This window comes from Carcharodon carcharias, chromosome 18, assembly GCF_017639515.1.
Source record: "Carcharodon carcharias isolate sCarCar2 chromosome 18, sCarCar2.pri, whole genome shotgun sequence".
NCBI classification, from domain to species: domain Eukaryota; kingdom Metazoa; phylum Chordata; class Chondrichthyes; order Lamniformes; family Lamnidae; genus Carcharodon; species Carcharodon carcharias.
The window spans coordinates 12,219,906-12,237,658 of NC_054484.1; the positions used below are offsets into that span (position 1 = coordinate 12,219,906).

Here is a 17,753-nt window from a genome sequence, read left to right on the forward strand (position 1 = left end):
TGGGACACCACTGAATGTGTACCAGCCACTTCATGCTGTAAGTCTATTGTCAGTTGCAGGACAACTGGTTTCATAATCACTTACTGGGGAGGGCTCAGCAACTGCCATAGGCGTGCATGCACCTGAACTACTCATGCAACCATTGGCATGACAATCAATCCTCTGTCTTTCTGCAGGAGAAAGCGGTCCACAACAAGCATGAGCGCTTTCAGACTGGAAGTGGAATTCCAGACATCAGAGTCCTCACCCCTTTTGAAGAGATGGCTATTGAGCTAGCTGGGGAGGAGCAGGATCATGCCTCTGCTGAGGGTGAGATAGGACTTGCCCAGGAAGCCAGTGTGAATGCCTCCAGTCTGCAGTTGTCAGCTTCACCCACTGAGTGAGAGAAGCCTTTTGTTAAGGAGCCTGATTATTCAATCACTAAATTTTTCTCCATTCCAGATACCAGCAAGAAATGGGGAAGGACAGCCACGCCACAGCCCCAAATTCACCTCTGAGATGGATCCCTCATAAATCCTCAGAGGAGGATGCCTCAAAATCCTCAGAAGATGTACCATTGCGGCATTCATCTGCACCTTCCATCAGCACAGCTACAGTCACCTGGGTCCAATTTCCAGAGTAGGCTCGAGGTCACAATCAGGTGAGCGCATCACAAGTCCACAGCCGAGGCCTCTGACACTTGGAGGACTGCTGGAGCTCAGGCCCTTGATGAGCCCCATGCAGATGATGAGCCTCTGGACTCTGTTGGAGATTCAGAGACAGGCAGGGAACATGCCTTGCGCAGACTGGACCAATGGCTGGAAGAGTCCGTTCACATTCTGCCTGCTGTTGTGGGTCTAGTAAGCGAGCGCTTGGCTACCTCTGTGGAAAGATTGGCAGCTGTCTTGGAGACCCAAGTCCAGCAGAATGCAAGAGTGCCAGCCAGGCTTCATCCCAGGATATTCCCAAGGATGCCATGCTGATCCACCTCCCCTCTGCCAGTGATCCCATCACTTCCAGCAGGTCACACAGGGAGTGTGCATCTGAATCTGAGTAGGAGACCCTTAGCAGGCTGCCTTCATCTTAGCTGGAGATGTTGGGACTGAACCTAGACATAGCAGTAGGCAACAAAAGTTTGAGATATTGATGGCACACAGGTGTACAACCATTGCATATAGTTTTGGCACTTGGAAATATATGTTCACTTGAACTGTTTGGAAGTCTCCTGAATTCCATCTAGCTGCTAGTTGCTTCAATGGTCTGGGCATTTAAGGGTCTAGAATGTTGTCCCCCCATCAGAGTCTGATCATGAACTCTCACAGATTCTGTTCCCCCTATATTATCAACATAGTGATTACTCAATAAACCCACATTTGCATGATTAAGCACTGGCCATCAGTTGGCATTGTGCTACCTGGTCAAGGATCATGTAAGCCATTACTTGCAGCTCACTGTGTTCTGACCTTTGAAAATGTGTTCAATGAGGTCATGCCATTACTTGCTGCTGTTGCATTTATGTGAGATGTGGGTGCATGGCACGAGTACTCGAGGGTAGTTAAATCTGTGAAATGAGTGGCAAGGAGCACTGTGGATGCAGTTTCAGGGCTGAGAGATTGAAGCTGTACACTGTCATCTTAACAGTAGAAAACCGGAGGCTGTCTTGCATGTCTGGAGGAAGCTGTGATGGGTATGTCCAGGCGTGAATGGCCTTCGTTGGTGATTAGTCATTTTGAGCTAACACACGGGTGAAGGCAGCAAGCAAGGAGGCAATAAGCACATTAGCCCCATGACTGCAAGAAGGATTTGAGTGCAGGATTTAAGAGGTGTGTCTGCATTTGGTTGAAGCTCTTGTCACAATCATGCACATGGAGATTTATCTGGTGCTTGTCTCCTTATCAAGGGTGGCAGTAGACCTCGCATAAAGGGTTTGCAACCAAAGTGCATTAGACATAATTGAAGGACCAGGGTTTTAGGGCATGAGGAGACAGATAGGGAGTAAAATGAGCCTGTATGCTGGACCGTGCCAAGGACTGTGAGGCTATCCATGCGAAGCATCAGCAGCTCCAACAGGTCTCTGCAGGGCCCATGCAGGAAAGAAGTTTACCTTGGCTGGGGTGTCCACAATGATGGACCATAATTTCGTACTAATACTAAGGCCATCTCAGATTGAGACTTTGTAGGGGTCTCTGCGATTGGAGGGTCCGGAGTGGTTGCACCTCAGGAATCCATAGTGCAGGTCAGGCACTCTTAGTGAGTGCACTACAGAATTACCTTGAAACTTGTTGACATGATAAAGACATCAAGAGATACGGTTTTAATATGGGCGAGTGGCTTTCGGGAAGTAAGAACATGATCTTCCCTCATCAACCTGTACAAAGGAGTGACCTTGAGGGGGCCAGATGGTTGTCTTATGCTGCTTCTCCCTGTGGACCCCGCTATCTGGTTCTGCCTGAAAGAGCTCGTTGCCAGCTTGCCCACCTTCCCTGCCCAACCATCCCTTTGGGAGCAGGTGCCAGGGTGACATGATATTTCTTTCAAGATGCCATGCACACAGACTTTGTGAGGGCATAGGTGAAATAAGCAATTTTACCTTGAGGTGCCTAAGGTCCCAGGAGAATGGAGCACTGTACAGATTCTAACGCACACATCTAGCAGTAGGGCTCTGCATATTAGCACAGTTTGGCATATACAAAGGATCAAACCACAGCAGGGCAGCCAGTAACTAGTACAATTGAATTCAGCTATCATAAATCAAGGTACATTAAAGAAAAATAATGTCTGTAACCAAAAAGGTGCTGGTGCTTTCCAGCCCGCAGAGGATAGAAAGCCAAAAAGTTAAAAAGTCCACCAGCCTTGGACGTGCCTCTTGGAGGCATTCGCCTCCCTCCTTCCCCTCATCACTGTCTCTGACAGCAGCTGATGGCAAATGGCATAGAATGAATGTCAGCTCCGTACCTTGCTGGGATCTTGATGTTATGAGAACCATGAGTCAAGAACAAACCTGCTGTTGTGTGGGCTTCCCCGTAGAGAGGAGAACACAATTGAGCATGGTTGACATCCAGTTGGTTAATGATTATTAGAGTGACCCTTTAGTCAGCCGCTTGTGCTAATCTTGAACTCCACCCACCACCCGATAAGACCTTCCTCCCATTTCAAGGGATCTCACTCACGGACTAACTGTGGTCCCCAGGTCAGATTAGAAAAATGGTGCACATCACCTTTCCGACTCACTCAAACTCTACTTTCCCCTGTCACCTGCTAACTTGTCCCCCAGCACCCTTGTCCCACCAATATCACCATTCCTCTCCACTCTGTCACCCTTTAACCCACCCCTCCTTCCATCATTCCCTGGGCACTATTACCATCCATCTCCACACATCTTCCCTTCCTTCCAAGCTGACAGCTATCACCACCCCATGCTCATCCTAACCTTTACCCCTTCTGTTATGCAAGCTACCTATATAGTCCACAGCTGTGCTCCCCCCCCCCCAACCCTTCCACCTCCCCACCCCCACATGAAACCTCTATGCACCCAACTATCATCCTGAACCTGCCACCCAACCGCATCACCCACCCCCGCCCTACCCTTTAACTGTGACTCTTACCCCCTCTGCCCAGTACCATGAATTCAACCCCCGGGACCCCATGGTCGAGTACTTTAGAACATTCTCTCTTTCCTGCCCACTCTTCTCGGAATGTGTCCTCTCCCCCCAAACCACCCCCCCCACCCCTTCCCCATCACTTCTCTGGACACCCCTTCCCTAGAAGATGTCTCCACTCCACCCTTTGCCTGCCTCCACTGTCCAGCTTTCGCTCCACCCTTCCACCCTTTGCTTGGTTCCACTGTCCAGCCTTTGGTCCACCCTACCCCCACCTTTTCCACCCTTCGCCTGTCTCCACTTCCTGGACTTTGCTCCACCCTACGTTCCAGGTACCCCCCCACCCCCAACAACTATTTTATCCTTTGCCTGCCCTCTGTTTCCAGCCTTAGCACAACTTTTGCACTGGCTCCTAGTATGAACCAAGTTATGAGTGGTCCCCAAGAAGGTGAAAGCAGCGTCTGCTGACCTCAAAGTCATGGAAGAAGTGAAGCTCACCAGCTGCATGCCAGTTATATACAGTCGTAAATGTGAATGTTCTGATTTCTCCCCCAGGTTCTGAGGGAACTTGGAACCAGTGAGATGGCCTTTTAATGAGCATGCATGACATGACAATGCATGCAAAAGGGCTTCCTATCACTGTTCATTGGGAAGCTTTATCTTTAACCTTTCAACCTGTCTTTAAAGCCCGAGAACAGATTTCCAAAAGTTACTCCTGACATTGGGAAACTGACTTTTGGCCTTACGCCAAATTAAGTTCCCCCACCTGCCATGCTTCTTGTTGCTCGTGGGACCGGAGGATTCCACCCTATATTCCTACCTAGCCTTGTCTTGCACTCTAATTTCTCCCTTTTTGTAAAGCCATTCTTTGCTGGTTTTTATATTCTGTCCAATCTTCTAACCTGCCACTAATCTTCGTGGAATTGTACACTTTTTCTTTCAATTTGGTTTTATCTTTAACTTCCTTGGTTAGCCACAGATGGTGCATCCTTCCCCTACAGTCTTTCTTTCTCACTGGAGTGTACCTTTGCTGAGTATGGAGAGAGAGCAGGAATTTGGCGTTGAGATAGGGGATCAGCCTTGATCATATTGAATGATCCTACTCCTGTTTTCTATGTTTTTAAATGTCTGCCATTGCATGTCAATTGACTTATCCCTTAACCTAATTTTCCAGTTCACTTTAGCCAGCCCTGTCTTCATGCCCTCATAATTGTCCTTATTTATGTTCAAAACACTAATCTTAGACTCACTCATCCCTCCCTTTAACTAAATGCAAAATTCAATCATGTTCCGATCACTGGCTACCAAGGGACAATGTTATTATGTAGTCATTAATTAATCCTGCCTCGTCGTACATTACCAGATTTAGACTAGCCTGCTCTCTGGTTGGCTCTAGCACATGCTGCTCTACGAAATTATCCCGAGAACACTCTGAGCTCATGTTCTAGGCTGCCCATGCCCAATCTGATTTCCCCAATCTATATGTAGATTAAAATCACCCATGCCATACCTTTCTCAGCCCAAGATCAGCCATGATTGTATCGAATGGCAGAGCAGGCCCGATGGGTCATGTGGTCTACCCCTCCTGTTTCTTGTGACCTTTGAAAGCTGCTGAAGTGCCTTCAAAGGTAACACTTGATTCACACATTTTGAGCCTTTTCTGCACCATTCCATTATAAATAGCACACATAACAGGTGTGTGCTTATAACACCAATTTACATTCCACTGACGGGGCTGTGTTTGTGATGAGCTTGTGAATTATGATGGGCATTGCGTACTTCCTTAATTCATATTCAGTTTCACTTTTTAGTCTCATTTTGATTCCTTTGGTTGTGTTCTCTTTCAGTTTCTTTTTTTCTTTTTCTGGGGATTTCTTTTCCTTGCTCTGTTTCACCGATGCTGTTGCTTTTCTCCCCCACCATTCTTTGTCCTCGAGCCTCATTGTATAGAGTGTAATTCTTAGCTTCATATTCTCATAATTTGCTTTCTCCTAAACCTTCACAGTGAACAACTGGAGATAGTTTACAGCAGAAAGGCCTGCTTCACAATGCATCAATCACTGCCTTGCATTCCTAGGGCCTTTGAAGTTTCTGTATCCATTTCCCCATTTCAGAGTAGTGAGTCAGCCTGCCGGCTCAGTTTAGCAAAGGTCTGGAGAAGAACTATGAAGAATAGAAAGCTCCTAGTGTCAATCCTAGATTGCTTATCTTTGGAAGGGTGAAAAGAAAATCTTGAGTTTATACAGACCTCTCACTTGCTCAGCATGTGCCAAAATGCTTTACAACCAATTAAGTATTTTTTAAAGCGTAGTCAATTTTTAAAGTGTAGTGGGCAAAGCAGCAGCCAATTTGCCCACAGCAAGATCCCACAAACAGCAATGCTATAAAAGGACAAATAACCTTTTTTATATAGTAATATTGGTTGAAGGTTAAATATTGGCCAGGGCACAGAGGAGAAACCCCACCATGGAATCTTTTATATATACTTGAGATGACAAATGAGGCCTCGATTTAATGGTCTTGTCTAAAAGTTGACACCCCTGACACTGCAACACTCGTTCAGTACTGCACCGGGAGTGTCAGCCTACGTTTTATGCTCCAGTCTCTGGAGTAGGACATGAACCCACAACCCACTGACACAAAGGCACGAGTGCTCCCGACTGAGCCATGGTTAGCACTGTGGTAGGACACGAGAAAAATTCTTGTGACAGTTCCTGCTCTCAAACTCGGCTGTGACGGCTCTCTTTTTGAACAGCCTGCTGATGCGCATTGTTCAGGCTCGTGCTTGAAGAATCTCCACTTGGACGAAGGTATTGCAAAGCAGCTGTAGCCCAGGAGACAGGGGTCCAGTATTTGTCCATGCCTTTAGGAGAGGAATGGAAAGAGACTAGGGCAAAACTAATCTTAAAAATCCTGTACCTAGGTGCTGTCAGTTGGTGCCATTTTAGCCACTGCATTGTAAATTTCTCTTGGGTTTGTTTGGTACTGACTGCATTTTCAATGTTGGGATTTGCACTTCAATCAAGCACATGGTGATAGGCTGGAAATATGTCTCCTTTGCTGGCTGTCCAGACCTATTTGAAATGAGAAATACAGAAGTCATTCACTTTGTGTGAAGTGCTCTGGGACATCAAGGTATTAAAAAGTCCCAGCTTAGCTGAGAAGATTTTAGGGGATGGGGAGGAGGGTTGCATGGACATATTGGCAGGAAATGTTTAAGGAGTTCACGTATTGGTTGACTACTTTTGGGTGATCAAAAGGATGGCTGTCATTGGAGGGAATGGAATACTACTTTACTTTCCTTACTTATTATCAACATTGCATTAAGTTATGGCTAGAGAGGGCCAGCTACAGAGTAACTATACTGTGTCCCAACAACAGGCCTCAAATCCTTTCTTGGAAGACTGCATAAGTTTCTGCTCTCCTTTATTCCTATCATTTATTTCTAAGGTAGACCTCCATGAGGGTTGTGTACCATCCGGTAACTCATCGGTTAGCGATAAAGAGTTGGGATTCTCAACGATTTATTCCCACCCTATGCAGATGGATAATAACACTGTCATTGCCATTCTGGGTGAGATCAGCTAATCTAGCCAAGCATGGGCAGTTGAACCTGGATCCTGTGTTAAGATGCTGGGAAATCTCTCATTGATCAAAAATCCGTCCATATCAGCTTAAATATATTCACTGATGCTCCACTGCTCTCTGTAGAAGAGAATTCCAAAGACGAAAGACTTTCTGAGAGAAAAAATTCCTCCTCATCTCCGTCTTAAATGGGACACCCCGTAATCTTAAACTGTGCTACCTAGTTCTAATTTCCCCCGCGAGATGAAATGTGCTCCCAGCATGCACCCTGTCAAGGCCCCTCAGAATCTTACATGTTTCGATAAGTTCACCTCTCATTCTTCTAATGGTTATAGGCTCAATCTGGCCAATGTTTCTTAAGACAACCCCTTCATCCCAGGAAGCAGCCTAGTGAACCTTCTCTGAACTGCTTCCAATGCAAGTATATCCCTCCTTAAGAAGACCAAAACTGTACATAATACTTCAGGTGGGGTCTCACCAATGCCCTGTACAACTGTAGCAAGGCTTCCATACTTCTATACTTCAGCCCACTTTCAATAAAGGCCATCATTCCATTTACCTCCCTAATTACTTGCTGTACTTATATACTAATTCTTTGTAACTCATGTGTATGGATACCCAGACTTTTTCCATTTAAGTAGGATTCTGCTTTTCTATTTTTCCTGCCAAAGTGGACAACCTCTCATTTTCCCACATTATACTCCACCTGCATAATTTGTGCTCAATTACTTAACCTATATCCCTTTTCAGACTCCTTGTATCCTCCTTACAACTTGCCTTCCTACCTATCATCAACACATTTGGCTACAATACAGTCGTCCTTTCCTTCAATCATTAATGTAGATCATAAATAGTTGAGGTCCCAACACTGATTCCTGTGGCACCCCACTAGTTACAGTTTGCTAATCTGAAAATGCCCCATTTATCCCAACCTCTGTTTCCTGCTAGGTAGCCAACCCTCTATGCTAATATATCACACCCAGCACCATGAGCTTTTATCTTGTGTAGTAATCTTTCCTGTGGCACCTTATCGAATGCCGTTTGGAAATCCAAATAAACTACATCTGGTTTCCCTTTATCCACCCTGCTCGTTACACCTTCAGAGAACTTAAATAAGTTTGTCAAACATGTTTTCCCATTCACAAAGCCATGTTGACTCTGCTTAATTGTATTATGATTTTCTAAATGTCTTACGACTACCTCCTTAATGGATTCTAGCATTTTTCCAGTGGCAATGTTAGATTAACTGGCCTATAGTTTCCTGCTTTCTGTCTCCCTCCTTTCTTGAATAGAGGTGTGTTATATTTGTGCTTCTTCAATCCACTTGATTCCAGAATCTAGGGAACTTTGGAAGTTACAACCAATGCATCCACTATCTCTGCAGCCACTTCTTTTAAGATTTAGGATGCAAGCCATCAGGTCCAGGGGACTTGTCAGTCTTCAGTCTTATTAGTTTCCTTAGTACATTTTTTTCTTGTGATCATGATTGTTTTAGGTTCCTCCTTCCATTTTGCCTCTTGATTTTCTATTATTGGGATGCTTTCTATCTTTTCTACTGTGAAGACAGATGCAAGATACTTGTTCAAAGTCTCTGCATTTCCTTATTTCCCATTATTAATTCCAAAGTTCTATGCCCTAAGGGACCAATGCTAATTTTAGCCACTTTGTTGCTTTCTATTTACTAATAGAAACTTTTATTGCCTTTTGTTATGAAGATGTGCTATATTAAATATTAATTTAGAATGCCATCGGCTGACCATATATTAGTTTACAATGTCATTGGCTGGACATACATATGTACTAAACTTTTTTGCAAAAAACAATGGCTGCAGTAGCCAATATGTTGCATATGTGAAGGGCACAGGCTGAATCTCTGAGAGAGAGATCCAGCTCTTGGGTGTAAAAAAGATAGTGGATTTTATGTAGTTGGCGAGACTCTGCCACAGGGGCAGCAGCCTTACTCACCTTTCTTCTGAAACCTCACACATCAAAGTTAAGCTGCTTGTGATTTGAAAAACCCACCAGAAGACTTCATTGCTGCAAATAGAGAATTCTTAAAGGAAAATTCTGAATCAGCCAGCAGGCACAACTGCAGATCAATTACTTCACTTTGGAAAGGGGCCTCTCAGCTGTAAACAAGCCTCCGGACAATCCGTGATTTTTTTTTTTCTGACTTTACTTGTTACTTGGCCATTTATTTCAAGATTTGATACTCTGCAGTGTTTTATCTCTTTCTATGCATACTTGGGGGATTATATGTTTTTGTACTTGGGTGTAGTTCGAGATATTTGTACATTTGAAACCTTTTTTAAATTTCTGCATCTTTACCTGTGAGTTTTAGCAATAAAACTAATTCTTTCCTTGTTAACTTAAGAAACCTGGCTGGCTCATTCCTTACACCGAGCTATATACAATGAAATATTGAATTATATTGTATTGAATTATATTATATTGAATTGGCAATATCACCTTTTTAAATTCAAACTCTTCTAACAAACTCAGGAGTAGGACCAACAGAGCGGTCAGTTCACACCTGTTAACCTCATTGTGCCACTGTTTTTATGTTTCTTGCAAGTTTTCTCTCATACTCCAATTTCTTCGTCTTTTTTAATGACTCTTTGCTGGTTTGTAAAATTTTTATAATGTTCTGGGCTACCTTTGCAGTATCACACATCTTTTCTTTCAATTTGATACCACCCTTAACATCCTTCATTAGCCATGGATCATGCATCCTTCTCGTAACACCTTTCTTTCTCACTGGAATATATCTTTGTTATGAAATATCTCCTTTATTTGTCTGCCACCGCTTCTCTACCGTCTTACCTTTCAACCTATTTTCCCTTTGCTCTTTAGCCAACTCTATCTTCATACCCTTGTAAGAGTCATTATCTATGTTTAAGACACTATTTTCAGACCCACATTCTTGCTCAAACTAAATGCGAAATTCTGTCATGTCACTCTTACCTAGATGATTCTTTTCTCGGAGGTCATTAATTAATCCCCTCTCATTATATATTACCAGGTCTAAAATAACCTGTTTCCTGGTTGGTTCCAGAAATTATTGTTCTAAGAAACCGTCCTGAATACAATCTATGAGCTCACCCTCCAGGCTTCTTTTGCCAATTTGATTTGTCTATGAAGATTAAAATCTCCCTGATTATTAAAGATTCTTCCTTACACGCCTTGATTATTTCTCGATTTATTTTATGTCTACAGCGTAGCAACTGTCGGGGGTGGCGGGGGGGGGGTGCTATTAATTACTCCCACTGGTGACTTTCCTTTGCTATTTCTTATCTCTACCCAAGCTGATTCCGTGTTTTGATTCTCCAAACCAGGATCATTTCTCGCTACTGTACAAATCTTATCCTTCATGAACAGAGCTACCCCACCTCCTTTTCCTTCCAAAATGTCAGATATCCTTGAATATTCAGGCCCTAGCCATGGTCACTTTGCAGCCATGTTTCTGTAATGGCTATCATATCATATACTCATTTATTTCTATGTTTGCTATCGATTAAGCCATCTTGATATGAATGCTGCATGCATCCAGATAAAGAGCCTTTAATTCTGTCTTTTTACCATTTTTCCCTACTCTGACCTTACTTGCTGATGCACTCTTACGGTTGTATGCTTTGACCCTTCCTTTCACACCCTGGTTATCATTATCACATTGCTACTCTGCACTATTACCCTTGTCCTTTCTCTTTAACTGTCCAAATCTCCCATCATGTGAGCCCGTCCCCCATTTACTTGAAAGCCTTTCATGCCCTAGTTGTACAATGTGCCTGTACAATGGCCCCAACGTGGTTCTGTTGAAGACCATTGGAACAGTACAACTCCCTCTTTCCCCAGTGACTCTTGAGTCAAAACCCATTTCTGCCACACTAAACTTTGAGCCACGCATTCAACTCTTTGAACTTACTTACTCTATGATAATTTGGTCATGGCTAAGGTAGCCACATATCCAGAGGTAGCCTTTGTGGTTCTGCTTTTTGATTTGGTCTCAAGCTGCCCATACTCCCTCAGGAGAACCTCTTTCTTAACCCTACCTATGCCATCAGTATCCACATGGACCATGACAACTGGACCTCTCCCCTCCCACTCCAAGTTCCTCTCCAGCCTTGAGGAGATATTCTGAACCCTGACTCTGAGCAAGATAACACAGCCTTTGGAATGTGTGCTCTCGCTGCAGAGAACAGAATATATGCCCCTAACTATATTGCCCTCTGCTACAGCTACAATCCATTTTACTCCCTCCCACTTGAATGGCTCCCTGCACCATGATACCGTAGTCAGCTTTCTCATCCACCCTGCAGTCCCTGCTCTCTTCGACAAAAGTTGCAAGAACCTCAAACCTGTTGGAAAGTTGCAAGGGCTGAGGCTCCACCATTGCTCCCTTCTGGATTCCCATACCTGCCTCACTCTTAGTCACACCTATCCCTGACCATGAACCTAATCTGAAGTACCTAGCTTACGGGGTGTGACTGCCTCCTGAAATAGTGTCCTGAAAACCTTCCCTCTCCCTGAATCAAATGTCTGAAGCTCGTATTCTATCTCAGCAGTTTGGGGCTGACGTTCCTCAAGCTGCAGACACTTTCTGCAGATGTGAATGAAATGACTGAAAGAAAGGCTTGACATATGAGGAACGTTTGAGGACTCTGAGTCTATACTCGATGGAGTTTAGAAGGATAAGGGGGGATCTGATTTGAAACTTACAGAATACTGAAAGGCCTGGATAGAGTGGACGTGGGGAAGATGTTTCCATTAGTAGGAGAGACTAGGATCCGCGGGCACAGCCTCAGAGTAAAGGGAAGGCCTTTTAGAACAGAGATGAGGAGAAACCTCTTTAGCCAGAGAGTGGTGAATCTATGGAATTCATTACCACAGAAGGCTGTGGAGGCCAGGTCATTGAGTGTATTTAAGACGGAGATAGATAGGTTCTTGATTGGTAAGGGGATCAAAGGTTACGGGGAGAATGGAGTTGAGAAACTTATCAGCCATGATTGAATGGCGGAGCAGACTCAGTGGACCGAATGGCCTAAATACTGTTCCTATGTCTTATGGATTTATGTGGCTGCTGTGGGTCACTCTGGTGTTCACCAGAACCCACATACTACATCTGCAACACATCCACTGCACTATCATCTTTATTGTATTTAATTTAACTAATTAGGTTTCAAGTTTAGAAGTATCACTCGACTGCTGTCTGTGGTTATACCAAGCAGTTTAACTAGTTAAGCTATAAATTTAATGCAATATTATATCTCCCCAGTACTGGTTTAAACTACTGCCCACATTTAGAGGGATTAAGTCTTAAAAAATGACCAAACAGCTATCTAAATGCTCCTCCAGTTAAAGACCCGAACACTCACCAGCTTCTGGAGGCTGAAAAAAAGAACCTTATCCCTCTGCACTAAATTCCCACCTGCACCGAATTCCCAAGTTAGCACACGAACCCCATCATACTCAGGCCTTGTCACACTCTGTGCTCCCACACTCTGAAATAGACTTTACTGACAACATGAGTAATTAGCTGCAAATAGTCCTGCTATCCAGCTACCTGGAACCAAAAGAAATGGTATAAGCTAATCAGGTGTGCATGTTTTGCCATGTGTCTGAAGTTTATTGAATCTTTAGGTCGCTGGTGCACTTTGCCCATGAGGATGGTGACACTGCTTCCTTTCTTTAGGGTGAAGAAACGGAAAGTGTGCTAATGTTATCTTAAAACAAGCCGATCCTCTGTGGCTTTGCAGATGGGTAGTCAAGACTAAAATCACGTTTAAACATTTAGAGCAGTGCTCCCCAAACTATTTTCCAATGTGAACCAATTTTAACACACAAATTAATGTGATCCCAGATGCCAGCAAAAACAAAGCAGCAATAAAGTAACATAGTAACATGCAGTATAAAATTATCAAAGTTCAGGTATTATAGATCAACAAATAATGATACATCATAAAATTATGAAAATTAGAGTTTTTAAAGTACTTTGTGAAACTGTTGTTTTACGCACAGATGTAGGATTCAGCCAAGCTGCCCATATTCCCTAGCAACAGAAGATTCAGTGAAGCCCCTCTTCCCCCGCCTCCACCCGCTCAAACGGATTGTAATTAGCCCTTATTTCCCTCCACGCACACAGGCACCACTACCTAACTCCCTTTCCCCTCCCATCGCCCCACCAAACACACGCGCACTCCGCATACGCGCACATGCATACTGCGCACACACCACACACGCACCAGGAAAGAAAGAGGAAGGATCATGGTGGGAGAAAGGGGGAAAGGAGCATTTGGTGAAGAGGGATGGGTTGGTGATTGGAGTAATATTGAGTAGGGAGGCCGTTAAAAGCTGTTCTCCGTCCTAAATAAGGAATTGAAAGCACCTTCCACATTGTGGCTGGTTTGGTTTGTGCTTCTTATGGTCTGAGGTAGAGGGTGTTGAGGGCGGGTGGTGCAGTGGAAGGGATAGTGGCAGCGGTTGTCGTGAGTAGCCCTTGATAGGAAGATTTGGAAACTTGTGATTGGCAAGGAAAGGTTGTGCCTCTTACTCAGCATGATGGAGGAGTGGATGGTTTCTGCTCATTGGAAAGGGGCTGTGACACAAGTTGCCTGTTTTGTTCCCAGTTTCAGTGCACCTAATGCTCGTGTTTCTTGGCGAGTGCAGTTCCTTCATTGCTCCTATCCCAAAGATTTTTCTTGGCTGTTGTCACTCTTTCATTTCTTACCTTTTGCTTTGTGGTACAGAGGGGGCAGTGGGCAGATAGTTTGCAATTTCTGGTCATACTAAAGGATGAAGGTAAGAGGGTTGAATTTGAATTTGTTTTCGGAGGGGATGGGAGGAGAGTTATTGAGGTTTCAAGTTGTTCATGTTATATATGATCCTAGGCAGCATCATCCACCTCTGCAGCCCTGAAGACAAAAGAATGTACATCCCTGCTACGCCTTAACCCAGAGTGCTTGATGAGACCATGCAAATTAAATGAGAATCTTCTTGTGCTGAACATATCCTGGAATTGTTCCATGTCATCACAGTCTTGAAGCGAGAAACTGTTCAGTTCACCAAGCAGTACTAGTACTGAATGTGAACACAATTTGCAAGGAAGTCATTAAAAATAAGGAACTTTTGTACCAATGCATTTCATCTCCCACTCTCCCTCCATTGTAGTGATTACAGTCGAGTTGCTTGCATCATGCTGTTAGTGGACCATGCTGTAGATGAGATATTAGTTACTGTGTCCAGTCCACTATGTCCATTTTTGAGGGGCAGCAAAGTTTACAAATCAGCTTCTTCAGTTTGGTGTATGTTGTCTATTTCTCTACATAGTTCAAAATTTAAATCTATTTCTGATCCCTAACAACTTGATAACTGGGTGAGTGGTGTTCACTAATAATTCAGAGTTGCTTAATTTGTAATAATGGCTAAAATGATTTTTTTCATGCAAAGAAACCACTTGTAATTATTTGCAGCAAGACTATTGCATATTGTTGAGCATTCTTTGTGAAGCTAGGTGAATGAAGTATTGTCCTTGGACTTATATTTGTACATTGACACTAATGCTGTGGAAAAATATTTAAGTCACCAATTTAAAGTGTGATACGCTCCTTGTACAACACCATAAATCCATTGCCAGAAATTGCAGCAATTTGCCTACGTCGTTATGCAGCTCAAAATGCTTTACCTAGACATAGCCTAAGTTTAGAAGAACAGATGAAACTCAGAAATTTAGTTAACGATGAGGAGGAAAGTAACAGACTTCAGGAGGACAGAGAGCAGTGAAATGGACAGACACATGACAGATACAGTTTAATGCAGAGAAGTGTGAAGTGGTGCATTTTGATAGGAAGAACAAAGAGAAGTGGTACACTTTTAATGGTGGCGCAAGAGCAGAGGGAGACCTGGGAGGGAGGGGTGGGAGATTGAACATACATAGATCAGCGGAGTCATCAGAGCTGGCTTAGGCACGAAAGATGGAATAGCATCCTTCTGTGCTGTACCATTCTGTGAATCAGTAATTGTGTAGTTGGGAGAGCCTTCATAGTTCAAGAGGTCATAGTATGAGTACTTTGCAAACCACTTTCACTGAAATCCAAGGAAGAAAGTTGGACCACGTTCAGTTAGCACCTGTGCATTCGCTGGGCAATGTTTTTTAACTTATTTCTAGCAGAGTTGGGGTTGATGCTGTTGAAAGCTTTTACTGATTCTTGAAATTGCAACTGTCTGAATTAAGGAGGCCTATGAAAAGTGGGATCAAGTACTCCTTTATTCAGTGTCATTTGGTGAAGATCGTTTTTTAACTGGATGGTCCAGACATTAAATTATAATAAATATTGTTTTATTTTCATCGTCACTAAGAGTGCTGGAAGCCAGTATCGCAGAAAACAAGGCAAGCTTGAAAAGGACGCAAGGGGAGGTATGGAGTGACTCGATAAATCCGTACGATCGGAAACGACAGGAGAACTGTCCTGTTGGCCTGAAGAATGTAGGGAACACCTGCTGGTTCAGTGCAGTCATTCAGGTGAGGGCACGTTTTTGTTCTTTCACTGAAAAGAATTTCATTTTATCCTCGAGCCTGGGGTGGCAGGGGTTTACCCACCATTTCAGAGCATCAAACATGTTTCACTTTTCCTTTGTGAGATGTGACGGTTGGGAAGTGGGATTGAGCCCAACCTTCTCCCCACCTTGAGATATGCAGATAATGCGACAGGAATCATTTGTCTGGCTGAATTATACACCCAGACATTGGGGAAGCTTTATCCTTTCAAAAATCGTACTTTTATATAAGATTTGCATTTATTCGATGTCTTTCACGACCCCAGGATCTCCTAAAGTGCTTCACAACCAACAAGGTAGTTTTACAGTGTAGTCTCTGTTGTGATGGACGAAAAGCTTCAGCCAATTTATGCACAGAAAGATCCCACATATAATAAATGATCAAATAATCTGTTTTTGTGATGTTGGCTGAGAGATAAATTGTGACCAGGACACCAGGGAGAGCTTTCCTGATCCCACTTCAAACCAGCGCCACTGTCTCTTTTACTTCTACCTGAAAGGGAAGGTGAGGCCTCAGTTTAACCTCTTATCTAAAGGACAGAACCTCTGAACGTGCAGTACTGTATTAGAAGACCAGTGTTCCCTGCTTTTGAATGGGTAGGCCAAGTGACTCAGTGGGCTGTGATGCAGAGATATTCCAAAAACAAATTGTGTTATTAACCTGATATAGATTCTGGACAGGCCCAGCTATCCCCCCCCCCCAACACCCGACCCCACCAATAATTAGCCGGCAGCAGCAGATTAAGGAGCAGATGAGCCTTGAAGTGATATGGTGGATCAGGTAGCAGTTCCCGTCTGAGTGACTCATTTGTTTGTTATAGTAGTTGTACTTGCTTTTCACGGGGCAGCCTACTCCAATGCACTTGCTGAGTAAATTTCTCCAGTTTCATGGCCCATCATATTTCCCAGGAACGTAATAAACCTTCATCGACTGATCAGTAATTTGCCCTCCCTCACCTCCAGCCTCCGGCACCCACTCTTCTCTATCTCCCTCTCCTCTCCACTGTATGGCGTGCAGTGGAAGAAGACCTAGCACCATTTTCCTGGAAACTAGTGCTGGCAATAAAATCTGGCCTCACCAGTGACAGTCACATCCCTTACATTGAATAGACAAACCCCTTTCTAGCTCTTTATTTTTGTTGCCATTGCTCCTGTGGGCTTTGCTCTCATGATCTTCTGTGCTATTCTTTTTTTTACTTTCTTTCATTCCCTCTCTGCTCCAGTTTTATTGCACTGCCTCCTGCACTCCTCCATGACCTCAAAACTGTAGAGCTTCTTTGCTGCCCCAGGAATGCCTTTCATCCTACAATATGTTCAAACACAAGCTTAAGAATTTCGTTGTTTCCGTTTGATTTATCTTGTTACCTTCTCTCAATTTGTTTTCTAACTCAGTTGTGCCCTGCTACCTTCACTTAGGCTTCTCAATAAAGAACTAAATCTATCTTTATACTGGAGGTGGGTAAGCGTGACGGTAGGGGTGTGGGTGTTTGAATGTAGAAGTGAAAACTGACAAGAAACTTCCAGTTTACCAATGCCCACAAGACAGAAGTGACAGTAACAAACCAGCATCCTAAAAAAGTAATGGATTTGACTCATAGAATAACTTATTGAGGAGGTGAACCGGGGGTAATCTTATAGATCAGTCTTCAACATTGCACGTTCTAACCCTAACCTCTAATTCCTAACCTGTTTGGTGAAAGGAGGAGGTCAAGATATTCCAATTGACGCTGGATGCTTTAAGTAATTGGGATTTGGAGGATGATAGAGCTAATTGGATGACATTGCGATCAGAACATATGGACGTTTTCTATACAAATACAAAAATATTGCACTTCTTTCATTTTTGATATCACCTTTAGACTGAAAAACTGACTGGGACCAAATTAGTCATTGTATTGGCTGTTGTTTTGATTTGCATATTGCTGAAAACAAGAGCAGTGTAGTCTTTTTCCTTTGGGTAATTTGCTCCTGAGCCCCCCAGTTACACTGACCTGTGCTTGGGAATAATTGCCATCTGCTCACTGCCTTGTTGCCTTGGCT

The 17,753-nt window shown here is 43.6% G+C and overlaps 1 protein-coding gene across 5 annotated transcripts in view; it reads left to right on the forward strand.

Annotated features, from left to right (window-relative positions):
- The window catches only part of usp25 (ubiquitin specific peptidase 25), a 177,189-nt gene that overhangs the window by 58,478 nt on the left and 100,958 nt on the right, over window positions 1–17,753 (forward strand). For all 5 annotated transcript variants that reach the window (XM_041210981.1, XM_041210983.1, XM_041210982.1 and 2 more), the window contains exon 5: window positions 15,516–15,678. In XM_041210981.1, the coding sequence (XP_041066915.1) occupies window positions 15,516–15,678 (163 nt within the window). The remainder of the gene's footprint in view (window positions 1–15,515; window positions 15,679–17,753) is intronic.